This window comes from Amblyomma americanum, chromosome 6 (assembly GCF_052857255.1).
Source record: "Amblyomma americanum isolate KBUSLIRL-KWMA chromosome 6, ASM5285725v1, whole genome shotgun sequence".
NCBI lineage: Eukaryota > Metazoa > Arthropoda > Arachnida > Ixodida > Ixodidae > Amblyomma > Amblyomma americanum.
The window spans coordinates 108,176,182-108,193,691 of NC_135502.1; the positions used below are offsets into that span (position 1 = coordinate 108,176,182).

Genomic DNA, 17,510 nt, shown 5'->3' on the forward strand with positions numbered 1-17,510 from the left:
ATAATCCTGTGACGGCTTCGACGTAGCCATCAGCTATTCGTTGAATGAACCTACCTGCACGAACCAGGTGCACCACTTGACGACAGGTGGCCCTTGGGCTCTGCGACTGCTTCGACGTATGTTGGCCTACCCCCATAGTCACATTTGTTGCACCCGTAGAGGGCAACAATGTGTACTTAGGTTTAGCGGACAGAATTAATTGTTGCTAGCAGTGTACGCATGAAACCTGGAAAGGCGTACAGCATTCTATAACGCATAGATCGTGCCAGCCGCATGCCAGGTTTTTTGACTGCCGAACGCCTTCCTGTATACGCCCGCTTCTGTTTCTGAGCCATGACTCAGAAACAGAATTTGCGCGTGCTGCCTGCGGGCAGCACGCACAGTCTCTCTGCTCACTTTCACTGCTTGAGCCCCCTCAACCACCAGCTGCTTTCCTTAAAGGGCATCTGAAGATGTTTTTACAATTCGATTAGTTTAAAGGAGGCGAAAGTGGGAAACTTGCAGGTAAAGACGTGAAATCTTTTTGCGCTAGCATTTGAAATGGTGACGCAATCACCGACTAAAGCAGCGCCGGCGTTCCGGCTTCTCTGCAGGCCTCAGTGACGGGCAGAGGCCGCAATGACGACGTCAAGTACGCCGGAGCTAAGTTTCCAGCGAAGAAACGGTTGTTTCGAGGAAAACGAATGCCGTCGAAGGTGAAGCTCACGAAGCGTTGTTTGGCGGCATCGCAAGACGCACGGAAGCATGTAGGCGACGACAGCGGACATATGAAATTCCGGCAACAATGACGTCAGCACGAGTTTCCCCGCACTTGTCCAGCGCAGTGAGGAGAAGCCTGATAATCGTCATGGTTTTAAACGGTGATTACGTCACCATTTTAAACGCTACCGCAAAACTACTTTCCATGCTTTACCCAGAAACTTCATAGATTCGAATTATTTAAATAATTTTGAATTCTAAAAAAAAAAACGATTTCACCTTCCCTTTAGCTGCTCAGCGTGCTCTTCTCCGTTCCCAGTTTTTGGAGCTTTACGTGCTTACGCGTTCAGAAGATTGGTTTCAGAGTTAAGGAAATATAGGAGTAATTGTCTCGCATCTCAGTGGATATCCGAGCCTCGCCGTCTGTAAAGAAAAGGAGGAAGGTGGGAGCGAAAGAAGAAAGTTGGGCCTAGTGCAGGTCTCCGGAATAGCTTCCACCACCTGGGAATCTTTATCGTGCAGACATCACACTCCACAAGGGTGCCCTTTGCGGTTCGCCTTAATACAAACGCGGCCGCCGCGGTCGGATTCGAATACCTCACACGCGTGTTGTTCGACGCTCCATTGCTCTCAACTTTTATCAGTCGGTTTTAGCGACGCATTTGGCCGCGCCTTCGCCTCGTTCTCAGTTTCGTGTGCGCCTACATAAAACTGCCGTTGAACACTAGAATCTGTACAAAGCCTTACTATCTCTTGGCTCGTCAGGCTCCGTTGCACTGTCATGGCGGCAGTGCTTCTGCAACTAGAATTTAGGAGCGCAAAACGAATGGATGAAAGATGACAAAGATGGCGATTTACAACACGTAGTTCGAAAGACTGCTGCTTAGAACACGTTGCGCGAGGCGCTGCTGAGATGGCACACGTATATACATTGAAAATACAGATTTCGACCCTTGCTGATGCTCTCATGAGCAGCCTACCTTGCTTGAGATCACCCTTTAGAAGGCATCTGAACACACGTCTTCGCCATTAATTGCTATTCTCTCTCCTTGTGCCAGCGTTCGGTCTGCTTGAGTGCCGGTAAGATACAGTTGTCTATATAGTTTTCATTTCAGGGGTAATCGTAGAATGCCATTCATGATCTGATAGAACTTGCCATATGTGCTCCATCCCATTATTATCCTTCTAGACACTTACCTATCATGATCCGGCTCAGCAGTCACTACCTTTACTACTTTCTTCACCCTGCTGTTTCCGTGATAGACTATTGAACATTAATTTAGGTTTTCTGCATATTAATTTTTCGACCAACCGTTCTGCTCTGTGTACAAGTCAGTGACCATGCTTCGAGAGCGTCTGATAGCATGTAGACTGTAATGATGCGGTCTTGATGTACGATTTCCCTGATGCAAGCCACGTTGTTTTCAGTCCGTGAGGTTGAAGGGCGCCCCTGCCTTGTGTCGTCTTCCACCGACGTTGTCCCCGAAACAAACCTCTTGTGCCACTCGAAAACTCGCGCCAGCGAAAATGTCTCTTTGCCGTAAATGTCACGAAGGAGCTCATACGTCTGTGTGGCTGTCTTCCCAAGCTTTACACAGAATTTTATGTTTACACGCTGTTCGAGGTCGACGCCCATCTCTCCACATTCACTCACAGTAGTACGCGCAGACGACTAGTGGCAACGCATTTTTCTACATGTAGTGCCATCTAACGGCCGCTATAGCAATTAACATAAATAGCTCAGGTTAGCCAGAAATAATGGCGCTACACATACACACCAACATTTGTTTTGGGGAATCATTTCTAGCGAAGAAAATAAATCAGTCTCAAAAGTTTACGGACGAATGTTTTAGCACAATCACCCTATCGTCCTTCAACATATCTGCTGTTACGTGATCCGCACCAGCTGCTTTTCCCTTTTGCATTGCTCCTCAGGCCCCTCTTTACTTCCTCTTCCGTTACTGGCGGGATGTCCCACGGTTATGCTCTGCTGCCTCTCTCATTAACATCCTGATTACATTTGCTACTATACAGTTTTGGGTAGAACTCTTCGGCTATATTAACTATCTAATCCATATTACCGACCACAATGTCTTAACGCATACATCTGATTTTTGCCTATGGCTGCCCTTCTCTTCACTGTATTAAACCACCTACGTTCTTTAGAGCATGCCCGATTCTCTAAACTTCCTTGTGTTGGTTACTTCGCGCTTATTAACTTTGATAGCTTTGCCGGCTCTTTCTGTCTGTGCGGTTAGATGCTTTCACGCGTTGGTGTTTTTCAATCAGGCTCTTTGTCTCCTTAAAGAGCTTTCCAGTGCCCTTTCTGACCATTCTACCACCTACTTCTACTGTGCACAACTTAATGATAGCTCTGAGATGACTGTTCGTTACTTGAGGATTAAGGCCGTCGTACTGAGTTGAAGTCGAATGTCTGTTCTGCAGCGAGATCCCAATTCCTCTACTTTCCATCTTACAGCTAATTCATTGATGAGCTTCCACCTCACTAGTTTCTTCCGTTCCCTCTTCAAGTCAAGGCTGATTCGAGACTTTAATAACCTCTGGTCGCTACAACGCACCTTTCCGAAGACCTCCACAACCTGCACGATGACACGGTTAGCGCAAATTATAAAATCTCCTTCATTGTGTACTTGAATAGAATGTGCTTAAATCGCTGCAACTTTGCTACAGCTACTGTTCAGTTCGCTTGAGTGCTAATGGTCATCTCTTGTAGGCCCGCTGCCACTCTGCTCTTCCACGAAGCAAGGCTGTTCGATGTTCACGCTAATCTTCGCCCTTTACTTGGGGCTGCTTTGTTTGAGAGTTGTACATTGCTGTAATAGAAACGGTTTTAATGTCTCAATATTAAAATTACTCCTGTCGGGTTTTAACATCCCCGTCGGTGGTTTGGTTCATGGGACTAAGTCCCACTCTGTTATGCTTGAATACGAAGTTAGAGCGTGTCCCCTAATTATACTGGCTGAGTTCCGTTTCATGTACTCAAGTAAAGTTCACATTACTACACGAAGCGGGTTGCAGATATTCAGCGTTATGCTCAGGGTTTTGTCCTGCGTTGTCTTCCAAATTTTAGTCGAGCCCGGTCCTATAACACTGTTCTAGTAAAAAAAAGTTACTAAGGCGTAAGCCTTTCTTGGCTCATGAGTGGCGTGGACCGAAGCTGTAGACGGAATTTTGTGGACGGAAGTTATCTGCATGAACTGTCAATCATAAGTTGTGTGGTAAATAAAATAAAAATGTAAAAGTTCATTAAGCAACATACGGGTATCAAATAAAATATCCAGAAATAAAAAGGAATAAAAAAGTTAAATAAAATAAAATATTATTAATAAAACAAAAATATAAAAACAAACTAAAACGAAGGTAAAACAAAGTAAAATCAAAAGAAAACAAAACAACAAACACAGAAAATAAAAATAAAGAAAAAATGGAGGGGTGAAGACAGGAGAGGGAAAGGCTTTCGCATTTGTGCTCATAAGCAGACTCACTGAGTGCAATCCTGTAATTTTTTATGTAACGCAAGCCCTCCATGGCGCTGAACGCCACACCTAATCCTTTCACCGAATATTTTCAACGTTTAAATGGTTACCTAGGCTCGAGTTGATGTGGCGTGATAAACTTTTCGGACCTGTTTATGCATGCGGGCATGGTTTAGTGAACTCGTGCGTGGAAGAATTAAGCTGCTCGTTTCTTCTTTTTTTTCCTTTAGATTGTTCCCATCTGATTATTAAAGCGTTTTTTCAGGGTAACTTCATGAGGCTGTTTCACAGCTCAGTGGGTTCTGTATTTATGCCGAGAGTCCGTATTTACTAGGATTTATGTCGGAAGTTTATGCTTCGGTACGTTTTTGGAAGTTAGATTTTATAATTAGTAGATAGTTCTCTTTCACGCAAAGGTCTGTATAGGAATTTGAGATCGCTCTTGTTTCTGTCTCCACTTTAACGCTTTCTTGAATTTCGTCTCAAGGGGCATGGTGTATTATAGCGATTTCCTTAAATGCTGATCTCTCCTTGCAGTGACGATTTTCTGCAAATTAGACACTGAAGCTTTGCCTGTTAAGGGTAGCATCAATAAAAAAATGTTCTTGTCTCTTCTGTTGACTGCCGTCTGTGCAGTGTACCAGAAGCCATTTAACACTGTTTTATTAATTGCCAATATGCCATTTTGTTTGGAACATGCTTGAATGGGCAGTGTAGATAGGTTTTGCTTTTAACTGCCAGAGCGTGCGCCGCCATGTGACTACTAAGCATCGTCACGAAGCTTAAGATACGATGTTTTTAATTCCTGAGCACAGCCTGTAAAAACGCGCGTGTTGCACTATAACGCTTAACTTCTCGTTTCCCCCGGAGCTCATATTAGTGAAGTGATGAACGAGCGGAAGGATATTTATGAAAACAAAGTGACTTTCCGATGGACTGGCTCCCATTGTTGAGGTGTCGCCTCTCATTGTCACACTTTTACCTTGCTTTAGCTGTGTATAGGTACGGTTTTTGTTCAGCTAGTGCAGCGTAGCCGCTAAGTGACTGCTTTGACTTCTTTGCAGATAATCTGCGCACATATCCTCTTTGTGCAAAAGCGTGTAATGAATTCTCAGTTTTATAAAAGAGAAACCTGCTGGGATAGCCAAGTGGTCTAATGCACCGGGAAGTCTATTTGCACCGGTGCTGGCTCGAATCCCGCTCGAAGTAATGGCTTTTCTTTCTGCTTTCAGTCATTCTGACGGAAGAGTTCGGAATGTTTTGGACGAGGTAAAGGCTTCTTGTTCGGACGATGTTTGTCTAATTTTACTTAGATTAAGAACTAAATACATTTCATGCTCAACACCAGAAGGCACACGGCGGCCGTTAAAAGTCTGAATAAATGTTAAATATACGGCTGAAAGGGCCCTATCGCTTTGTGAAGAAGGTTGATGCACTTATCATGAAGATGGTTTTTGTATGGTTTTATGCGGTTTAACTTGGCGAAGCAACTGAGGCTATGAGGGAGGCCGTAGTACAGGGCTCCGAAAATTAGTAGATGTCTCCGGAAATTTCGACCACCTTGGTCCTTTATCTTGCACTGACATCGCACAGCACACGGACTTCCAGCATTTCAACTCCATCGAAATGCGACCTCCGCGACCTGGATCGAACCTGAGCCTTTCGGGTCAGCGGCCAAGCACCTTAATCAAAAGCTGCTAAAAAGGTTAGTCCTAGTTTGCGGCGAAGATGCTTGAGGAAAAAGTTTATTCTTTGTGTCTGCCACATTCAGAAGTAAGCGTACGCTCTCAGCACGTAGAATGGCCAGTAGACAATATTGAAGAAGAGGAAGCAGATGGGAAAAAGGTATCGAGCATTTCTCTCTACAGATTCTGATCTCTTGATGTTCCTGTGGTGCTCCAACTTGTTGGCCCGGTTCATTTTAAGCAGGAAGTCGTCCGAAGGTGTTCCGTGCTTGCACACCTGCGGAAGAGACGTCACGGATTAAGGATTGGAGGGATATGAACAGTAGTAATGTGATTTTTTGTCTTAATTTACAAGGAGCTGGAAAAGATGAAGAGCACGTAGCCTATAGGAGTAATCAAATGACTCCGTGCTGGAGTAAAAAAAGGTACGCAGCATTCCAGGCGCTAAACGTATCCACTTGAAAAAGTTACTTCTGAAAGAAAAGATTTCTGACGAAGCGCACATTGCAACACAGCTGCGGTAAAGACACGTGTCCGCGTCGAGTAAGCAGATCGTCACTAACAGTGCACACAAAACTTGCTCTCACTGTTCTATAGTCAGTCAGTCAGTCAGTCAGTCAGTCAGTCAGTCAGTCAGTCAGTCAGTCAGTCAGTCAGTCAGTCAGTCAGTCAGTCAGTCAGTCAGTCAGTCAGTCAGTCAGTCAGTCAGTCAGTCAGTCAGTCAGTCAGTCAGTCAGTCAGTCAGTCAGTCAGTCAGTCAGTCAGTCAGTCAGTCAGTCAGTCAGTCAGTCAGTCAGTCAGTCAGTCAGTCAGTCAGTCAGTCAGTCAGTCAGTCAGTCAGTCAGTCAGTCAGTCAGTCAGTCAGTCAGTCAGTCAGTCAGTCAGTCAGTCAGTCAGTCAGTCAGTCAGTCAGTCAGTCAGTCAGTCAGTCAGTCAGTCAGTCAGTCAGTCAGTCAGTCAGTCAGTCAGTCAGTCAGTCAGTCAGTCAGTCAGTCAGTCAGTCAGTCAGTCAGTCAGTCAGTCAGTCAGTCAGTCAGTCAGTCAGTCAGTCAGTCAGTCAGTCAGTCAGTCAGTCAGTCAGTCAGTCAGTCAGTCAGTCAGTCAGTCAGTCAGTCAGTCAGTCAGTCAGTCAGTCAGTCAGTCAGTCAGTCAGTCAGTCAGTCAGTCAGTCAGTCAGTCAGTCAGTCAGTCAGTCAGTCAGTCAGTCAGTCAGTCAGTCAGTCAGTCAGTCAGTCAGTCAGTCAGTCAGTCAGTCAGTCAAAAAAAAAGTCGGTCGGTCGGTCGGTCGGTCGGTCGGTCGGTCTGTCAGCGTTAACACATCATGCCCCCAAGCCCATCCATCGTTCTTTTAGACTGAAAGTGGTCTCACCCTCACTCTAGGCTTTCACAAGCGACAGTTCTTGGAATGAGTACCGCAGTTCTGTGATATCAAACCTTTGCGAGAAACGAATGTATCATGTACGAAGGCTGCATTTTGCAGCCGTGGACAGTTCTGTGATAAGCTTTCTCCGGTGTTCGGCCACGGCATCGTCAGCGATGTCTTATAATATGCCGCAAGAAAACGAACCCGTTTTTATCCAATGGTCAATGGGAATATTGCTGCAAGTTGAACATCTTCTGTTTCGCGGTCTATATGTTTGCCATTATGGAAAATTAGTAAAGCAACCCTGCAGTTGTTTGCCTATACATACACCTGTCATCATACGCACCGATTCCGTCAACAAGTGTACCACTTCCAAACTTCCTTCGTATGAAGCCTCGATAATGCCAGGAAAGCAACACAGAAGCACCCAAGCTCGGCTGCGTATCTGTTCCAGGCGAACCCAGTGTGGTCGCATGAACTTTCGAGAGAGCGTTGCGCAAATGCGCAGCGTTAATGAAAACAATACCTACGTGACAGACGTCAGCGACCGCTTGGTCCACCTTCCTGAGCCAGAGCGCTCTGAGCTTGAGCCTGGACATGTAGTTGACCATGGCGGAAACCAGTATGACGCCGTAGACGAACAGGATGCACGCCGTGGTCCAGACGTCGGCCGCCTTCAGGTAGGAGACTCGGGGTATGAGCGCGCGGGCGCCGTTGGAGACGGTCACGATGGTGAGCAGGCAGTTGACGCTGAGCACCATGCGGGCCTGCGGGATCTCCACCTTGAGCCAGAGCGCGTGCCACGACATCAGCACAGTCAGCGTCAGCGGCAGGTACAGGTGGATGAGGAAGAACCCGGGGTCTCGCTCCAGCAGGAACTCCATCTTCAGGCTACTGAAGTTTCCTGCGAATTTCTTGGCGTCCGTTTTCTCTCTGCCTGATTAAGTGGGTTGGTGGCTGGCCTCAGCCACGCGGTTATGCGAATGCTAAAGGGAAGCTTTTCTTTCAAGTTTGTTGCTCGACAAGACCTTTTCAAATCACAGTAGTAACACACAAAGTTAACACTACTAAACTGTAGTGCTTAGCCCTCGAGTATGGAAGAAACCGCCTTGCAAGGTTTACTAGTGATGCCCTGGTTGGGCTGCTAATGAAAGGCTCGTTCGAGCCACCTACCCTCTGTCACGCTCTTCCTTGAGGGTATGCGAAACAAGACACACAAATAACCATAGCGTGGAGTGCGTCACTACTTTGAATTCCCGGCAGCGCCCTTCTAGTGACTCTAAACCTAGCGGCCTGTCACGTTCTGTTGTTGTCGGCCTCTCGTCTGCAGATACTAATCATTCTCTTTCCTTTTAACTGCGCGGATGACGTCGACGCGCTATTTCTGCATGTTTAAAGTCACGTGTTAGCAGCCAAGAGGACTAGAAGCGTTTGTCTCGAATTCCCGGTGGTGTCGAAGTTAGACCGTCACCGCTGAGGCAGTCATTCTCTGCTGCAACTATAAGGAATGAATGCCACATAGCAGCTTGAAATGGCACCCCATTGTTCAACAGCATCAGACACATTACTTTGTAATTTTGGGAAAAGAGGCCACGCCGAGAGAACAAGCCAAAGACTAATTTTTCATCGCGGTGAGCATATCTTCGGGAGAATATGTCCAGCTCCGGAGCCTTAGTGGCGAGAAGGCAACAAACTTCATAAAAGTTTTTGTTTTCTTTTCCAGAGAAACAACTGTACAGTGAACTTCCCGCGGAAACGACGGCGCTATTGTCGTAGGACGTCGCAAAGTAAAATTGGCGCGTTCCTCTGTCCGCCAATCAGTATGTAATTCAGAGGTAGGTCTGGCAGCGTCATATGCGTCGGAGAGTGAAGCCTGTCCAGAAAGCATCATCTGTGCAGAAGATGAGAACCAGTTTATTTCGGTCGCTTATGGGATCCAGGTGCTTGTGCCTTCCGTGCGGCTTCGCGGACGCTCTCTCATAAGCTATGGGGTCACCCTGCGTACAGCCTGCGGGAAGGCGAGCTTCCGTGCCAGCTACAGGCAGGCGTTACTAGTTCGCGACACGTTTCCCCAAACCGTGGCTAGCGTCGCAGCCACGGCAAGTCCGGACGAAATAGGCAACGGCAGAGCACGCTAAGAAATAGCTCACTGCCCTAACGTGAGGTAAAGCACAGTGCGGAAGAATGTTCTATCCGATAAAATAGACGTTCGGTAGGCTCACCCAAGTCGTCGCAGTCGACCGGCGTTGGGTTCGGGGGTCGGCGGAAAGGGGTCCCTCGGGGCAGGTAAGGCGGAGGCCAGCAGCAAGAGAGAGGTTTCCCGCCGCGAGCGCCTCTTTTTATCGCCTCGGGCGTTGGCTAACTAGGAATAATACGTTGCTCACAAGCTCAGTAATGCAACCCTTCCCTAAGTGTCCAGCACGCTGTCCTGAAGTCACGTCAATGTTGGAAACGGGCAGAGTAGCTGGAGTGCCTTTTTCCCACATTCCTGGTGGCGCGCGCGCGTGGTATCGTGACTCCGGAGAGTTCGCCGCTAGCACGGGGGACGAGGAAGGATACCAGCTGTGTATACCACAGTGTGGAAACGGATGGGAGTTGACAGCTATTACTGGCGTATACATTTCGCGGTGAAAAGATAGGAGGGACGCAAAGTTTGGAAAAATTATGTGCAGAATATTGCACCTTCTTGAGACCTAAACACCACACTCACGCAGCTGTGTTGAAGCACTCACCTGTTAGGTGGAATCTCGTGAACGTATGCGTCTGATGATTGATCACGTCAAATTCGGGGGCATCGTCTGAGAATTCCAGCACAACTGGGTCTGCTTCACGCCAGGAAATGACAACTTTTTCGTCCGTGTGGGAATCTGCGGACGGAGTTATGCTTGTTTCTAAAAGCGGCTGAGTGGCTTCAGCCGGGACTCTTCAACTGAATGATTAGAGGCAGGCAGTAGCGCTCTAAAGACGGGCTCTTTTCTATTGTTGCTTTAGGTTACGCTCTGTTCTTGTGCTATAAACAGGCTGGTAAAAACTGCAAGGGTTTTTTAAAGGCCCCAATACACTTCACTGCGTTTTATATGCACCAATAAAACTGGTTTTACCGCTTGAGAAACACCGACGGGTAGGAAAAATTATGCGAAGAAAGAAAGTATCCTTTATTCCGTCAAGACATAAAGCATGCCTTGGCATATTTATTGCGCTCGGGGCCTTAAATAGCAATACAGGCAAAGAAAGGAAAGTCAGGAGGGTTAAATAGTATTTCGCGTAGTTCCTTGCCAAATTGGGCGACATGCATGAAAGCTGGTCAGAATAACCGGAAGATACATACCAGTAGGCAATATACTTGCTAGGATAGAATTTAAAAAGACTCAAAGATTCCCAACTTTAACTCAGACTTGCCTTTACCAATCAGCTAAGCATTTCAGTTAAACTTTTCCTTGTCCTTACTTCTGGATCAATTACTTTATCCCTTTCCCGTTTAGCTAGGCAGTTATAATAGCGCGCATGCCTGTTTAATCTTTCCACCTTTCTCCTCGCTCTCAAAATTATAAATCTTCGTGACTGCGTTTTTGCGTCAGCAAGCTTACTCCTAATACTTATCATGTCGCTAGCCCAAAGCAGTCATTAAGCCCTGCATTCTGGGGCACCAGTTTTATTTTTGCGGCCGCCGTGGAATATTTTAAGGTGATGATATGGAAATATTGAAGGTAATGGTCCATTCTACCGATGCGTTGCAGAACCTTTCTTTTAAAGTTAGTGTATTGCTTGCGTCGAGTAGTTAAGACCGCCACGGAAAGCAAAATATGGACGTTTTTGACGATAGCAAAAACGTTAATATCAGTGAAGTGCACGCCTACCGAGGAGAGATCTGCGGATGTATTGATTGCTTCAGTGGAATGTTATGAAAAATTGAAAAATTACGTTCGTAAGCAACTTCCCGTTGAAAATGCAGTTGTCCAGAGTTTCTGGGTATGTGAGCCATGAAAGCACTACAGTAGAGAAAGTGACTGGTCTTCAGCAAAGTAAGGGCCTCGACGCTCAGCGTCGCCGTCGAGTGGCGGATCATACCCAAAACAACAAACGCAAAACAATTTCTAGGAGGATTAGTGCACCGTCACACGCTTCCCCTCTCCTCTCAAATGTATGTAAATATATAAAAAGCAGAGACTGTATCATTTAAACCACATACGTGCTCGTTCAGGAACGAGTTAAGTGCACATGCACTTAATGCATAAACAACTATACTTAGGCAATGTACTGCTGGTACAAAAGCATCCAAAACGGTCTATGAGTTGTTAAAAAAAGATGCCACAGACCCCTTCTAACGCTTGTCTATAGCAACCAGGTGCCGCAAAGCTGCTTAAGAAAGTTGTGCTTACAGTTACGTTGTGTACATCAAGGGAAAATGAATGTAGGAAGCATAGTTAAGATCTGCAGCTTCATTAGAACGAAGCATTTTGATTTACCGAGGATTTTTTTTCAGAAAGTGGCAAACCTCGCGTACAAATGCGCATAGGTACGGTTCACTGTTGTCCACTGGCGAGGAGCCACTTACACGGGCGAAAGACGATATCACAGATCTGCCTGTCCAATGGAAACAGCTGGAAATCCATCAAACACGATAGTTGGAGAGTAATTCTGCAGGGCAAAAGAACCAGTTATGAGAAAACTTTTTCCTTCGGCGCTGCCATGGGATCAGATTAGATTACAGTGCAATAACAAAGGTCCGAAGAAAAATTCCGGTGTACATGGTGGTTCACGTAACTTGAGCCGAAGATAAATGAAATCCGTACACCGCCGCTTAGTGAAACCAACTTATTGTTTGGCGTCGTGTGGCGCTTCTCACAGCACCTCTTTGAATCACGCTTAATTAATAGTTACCTAAGAATAATTATGCAAAATTTGTATTATTAATTCGAGGCCCCTAGAGCGTTTCGTTAAGTTCTAGATGGTGTTCAGAAACAACCGATTCAGTTGTTTGTAGCAACCTATCACCTACGTGGTTCTTTTTTACTGTTGGAAAAGTGTCATGCATCAGGAACGCCTCACCCCACGAAACGTTGTAACACACGTGTAGGCTTTGCGTACCTTATGCTGAATAGGATAACGCCGTCTGGAAGGATTTGTAGGATCTGGTTTGGAACGGTGACGTCGTGTGTCGTAGCGTCCTTAGCATTCACGAAGAATATGTCAGGCTTCCAGATGCTTGCTATGAGACTGCCTTCGTTTGTGATGAATGAGTAGTTGACGCCCAAGTCCGCCAACAGGAGTCTCTCGTCAGTCCATGATTCCTGCAGATCCATATCAACTCGGTAATCCTGCCAGAAAAAAAAAATAACGAAGATTATTTCCCTGAATATTCGCTCGAAAGTTTTTCGCTTAAGCTGTGTTTGCGCCTCAAAAGCGTGCAGTTGCCTTTGAGGGGTTGAAGGCAGCAAAATAACAGTTTTTAATGCCGTGGTGCAGAAATTCTAGCGACCGTCAAAGAACGAGGTGCTGAATGGGCGTGAAGAAACACGTATGACACTTTTCACGTTGCACGCACAGTGCTAAATGTGGCGACGGAGAACTTTTTGCAAATATAAGACGCCACAAATCACAAGTAAAGGCGGGAGATTTGAACAAAGGAATGAAATTTATATTACCTTGCATTAACTCTGTTCTATCGCACAGTGTAATGGGCCGAGTGGTCAACGTGTCTCTGAATTCTGATTATTTCTTATTACGGCTGCCATGCGAATTCCCAGTTCTGTTTCTTAATATTTTGTTTTTCACTTTGGGGTGAAAAATTCCTTCTTGTCCTCTCATAGACACTATAATTTGTCATGCAATTCGATTAAACTCGTTATAAATCGGTGGTAGAAGCTGAGGTAATTTATTTTGGATTGATTCTATATGGTTGCGTCAATATACGTCAGAAGTGAAAGCCTACTCCCTTACCCCTGAACAATTACTCTCTTAATTGGAGTCTACACATCTTTGAGGAACTCCGCCGAAACACATTGTAACAAAAGTCAAAACTGCGACATGTTTAGATAAATTCTAACTGAAATAAAAAATGCGGCACATTATACGGTATTTGTATTTGTAGCTTCCACCGTAGTGATGCTTTGTCAAAGCGGTAAGCACGTGTAGTATATATTTATCGTGATCACAACGATCAGCGGTAGTGCAACGAACCATTTCTTTCTCATTGAGAGGGCCCAGCTCGTAGATGATGAGGTTGACAGATACGTTCGTCGGCTTTCCTGCGATAGAACGACAGGTAAAGAAGGTCCTGTCAGCGCAGCCGCCCCTAGAGCAGCGGCATGTGACAGTGTTTTCGCATCATAGCACCTGGCAGCCCACCTGTCCCGTACGTTGGCCACGCCCGGTTGTCATAGCGATCCAAGACGTCGTCCAGCACTGCGATCTTCCGTGACAGCTCCCAGCTATGTCGGCTCAAGTCTGCTTCGGGGTTGCTGGCAGATGGAGATCACTTCGATTACTTTAGTGAAATGATCTTTTTGTTTGAATGTTCTAATTAAAGAAAGCGAAATAATGTTCGCGGCGAGTGAAGTAGATATGCATACATTTGCACACGATGCAAGGCAATATCCTTCAAGGCACGTGTTCAGTCAGGCCCTAATATTGATTTCACTTCATCCCACTAAGAAAATGCGCAATAGATTTTTTTACGAAAACAACACCTGTCCAATGGGTAGCTACAGCATGGCTAAGGAATCACTGTCGCTTGCTAAGATTTCAGATTAAACTAATGACTACTCCATCAGTACAAGCGAAAAGTACGCTTTTTCCTTTGTTCTTTCAACAAATAATTTTCGTTTGTACCGCTAATTCCCATGGAAAATTTTTAACGTCAGTGCAAAAGTGACAAGAAAATCCTTTGCCAACAAAGTGACCATTCTTTTTCATATTAGAGCTACCTGTGCATATTATTTTTGAGCTTCCGGAATTCTACAATAGTTCTCAGACTAAACAGCGATTACTTCACCTCCGAAATACTTAGTTCGCAATTGATAGGAAGAAGAGATGAACTTACTTCTTAGCCCGGCACGTTGAAAATTGCCCTAGCGAGAGCAGTAGAGCCAATGGCAGAGTCGTCTTCTGCTGGCTTAGCCCGAAGCGGGGCATGGTCGCTTTACGGCTGACAGAACAGATTCGACGGACGTGTCTGCTTAAGGCCACCTTCGGCGCCTGACACTGACCTCCTTCGATTGTTTCTATGCCTGGCGGCAGCGCCGGAGGCCATAGAAGACATTTCCGGCTGGATCATTGACGCTAGCTTCGAGTTGCCGAAATTCTCTTTCGCACGCGAACGGTCTATTTGGAGTACAAGGTTCAGCTCTTTTATGATCAAGATACACATGTACATATATATAAAGGTCGTTCGGTGTGAGTCCCCTAAGGTGCTATCCCAAGTTAAAAAAAGAAGAAGTATAGCTTGAAGTATTGTTGCCTCATTTCTTTTGAACTGCTCTAGCCTTTATGGCCTCATCATGGGGCTTTCAGCCAGGCGCAACCAAAGCGCTCCGAAGCCTTTTCCTGTGGCGACTCAGGCAGAGCTCCAAATTTCCAAAGCTCCTGCTTTGTCTTCAGGCGCCGCACGGTTGACTCTTTGTGAGGACCAACTGCTATGACTGACCGCCTGCAAGAGCAAGTGTTTTTCTACTGAGCACGTTCTGTAGACGACCTTGGCGCCTAACTTGAGCCAACTTGAGTTATGGCCTTCTGTGAAAACTCTAATTAAATGGAAAGGACAGTGCCCTTTTCCATACAGTGTTCAATATATTTGAACTTAGCCAAGGCGAAAGCTCTTAAATTCCACGTTTTCACGTTTGTGAAGTGCAGGGCGGAAGTCGAAGCCTCGGAATTAATTGTCGCTTTAAAAGGGTTGAGAGCAATTTTTCCGTCACTGCGTTCTTTACTGCAAACGTTGCATATTCCTTCAGCACGAATTTTTTTATTGCGACAGCGCTCTTTTTGACATAAATGATGCAGGCTCCATGGTTCATGTACGCACGGTAAATATTGTATTATTGCATCATTTCTATTGAGCTATTTCGGTTTCTGAGCGTTAGGCTATGACGTCGGAGTCATAGAAGAACGACGACATTGGTCATTGGGGTCGCAGAAGTTGTGTCGAACTGACTGCTGCGTCTTCTGCTCTCGTACACAAGCGCCGGCATCAAAATGCTGGGAGACTTGGCCGGTGCGGCGATACGGTGCTGGTGTCTTCTTCTGGTTTCTTGGGTGTTCAAATTCGGAAGAAATAGTGGCATGAAACATTATTGAAAGCGCATGCTGAACATGTAGTAACTCAGAAAAAATTTGAATAAGGAAGCTTAAGGTGACAGCCTTTCAGATATGGAGGTATTTTCCATGTTTTTCAATTTATAGAATACGTGCATTATGTTACAGCAGTCCCATTTCAACTCGATTTTTTTTTGCTTTCTTAACTCGTTCTGTCATTAACACGTGCTTAATTTCAACCAAGCGCTTTTTTCTTGCCATGCCTTACATTACTGTTTTTTTTTATTTCAACTGTGTCCAACTAAATATTCTTCAGTATAGCTCATAAAGCTCATAATATTAAATCCAATAGCCTTTCAGATGGTGCGGTATAAAGAAGGTGAATAGTATAGTAACAGTCATAAAAGAAAGAAGACGGGAGAGCATTTCAGAAGTTATTTAACCGAATTGGTCAGTGCACATTGTGAAGCCCACTGGCGACGCGGAAATTTCAGAAAATACCTTCCACACAATGTCACATACCACGGCGCATTAATGTGAACACGAAAATTGACCTTTTTTTAAAGAGAATGACATCTGAGCGAGTGGAAGCGAAGAACCACCGCCTTTCGGAGCAAAAAAAAAAAAAGAAATGGAGGGGACGCTTAAGGGCACGACATGATAGCATAATCGGTTAATTCCCATATACGTAGAATGTCATTCTCTACTTTACTTTCAAAGATCCCTGGGAGTCCTCGTACTCCTCTTGACGCAGTGCTGCAGCGGTTAAGCGATGTGCCACTGGCCTGCGATGGCAGTGTGACCATTAATTAATTTAACTGCCACCTCCCACAGTGGGCACCTTGCTCACTATTCGGTGGACAGGTTGTGATGGCGCCATAAGGTCACGTGACCTATGGTGGCCCACCTGCCTCCTATGTTGCTCTCTGTGCACCACCTGCCAAAAGCCACGCTCGTGATTTTTCGCTCACAACGCCGACGACACCGACGCCAGATTTTCTGGGCAACGTCGCCTTTAACGCTGTCGCGCTATAACGCGGGACGCTTTGTATAATTCACATCCCCGTGCTGCACTATTGTTCCGCCACGGCTTCGGAACACATGAATTAGATTCTCTCTTGTAAACTCCCCCAGTCGACGCAGCATGCTTTGACGCGTTGTCTGACACGCCCTACGTGCCTCCGGTTCCACTTCATTCCGTCTTGCAGGCCAGGCAACGTCTTGTAACCTTTATTGTTGTTCCTCCTCCTCAGTTAGCCGACCTTCGTCTGCACGGTCGCCGCAGTCAAGAAAAACTTTTTGAAGAGACATAGCACTCAACATTAACTTTTTTTAATTCTTAGTTTCTTAATTACCTTTCTTAATTTGGCTGCCTAGTCGGTTTCTAATCTATACCTAAAAAATACAGAACGAAAGAACTTATCGATTGTTGCGACGACGCTCCCGATGCCCTTTGTTCGTGCCTAAACAAGAAAAACTCCAGCTCTCAAGTGTATGATCAAGAGCCGCTCCAAAATGCGTCCACACTGGACTAATGCCAACTCCAACTTCAGATTTTGAATGTTAAGTGCCGTGCGGCCTGTTGCGGCGGTCACAATGACTAAAAACGGTTGTCTAGGTTTTCTGGAATGCTTGTTTCAACGCAAGGCTTGCTATATCCCGTACTTTCGGAAATAAAATAGGTAAAAAATGATAGTATTATGTCATCATAAAAATTATGATCAAAGAGGGATTGCGCAACATTTTTATTCCTTACGGAAAGTGATTGCATCATGAACAGCCCCTTTCTTTATAGAAAAACAAGTTTGAGATATCGTAGCGTTTTTCGGTTTCATCTTAGGTTTGTTATATGAGAAGCAGGAAAAATCATAGGGAGATTTATCTCCCTTTTGGCGACAAACGCCTGCTACACCATGCACCCTCAGCACACGACTCTTGTGCACGTCGTCTCGTTGAAACGCTGGCTTGCCAGACTTCTGTAGTATTCGGCGATTTCCCTGACAGCCTTTATAT

At 45.6% G+C, this 17,510-nt stretch overlaps 1 protein-coding gene across 1 annotated transcript; it reads right to left on the bottom strand.

The window, feature by feature from the left end:
- Positions 1–5,962: 5,962 nt before the first annotated feature.
- On the bottom strand, positions 5,963–12,555 carry LOC144094897 (glycine receptor subunit alpha-2-like). The gene is made up of 5 exons (XM_077628766.1): positions 12,333–12,555; positions 11,800–11,882; positions 9,977–10,111; positions 7,775–8,148; positions 5,963–6,158 (listed from the first exon to the last, which is right to left on the bottom strand). Exons 1-5 carry the CDS (start codon positions 12,545–12,547, stop codon positions 5,964–5,966), a joined length of 1,002 nt encoding a protein of 333 aa, XP_077484892.1. The 5' UTR covers positions 12,548–12,555; the 3' UTR covers position 5,963.
- Positions 12,556–17,510: the final 4,955 nt, after the last annotated feature.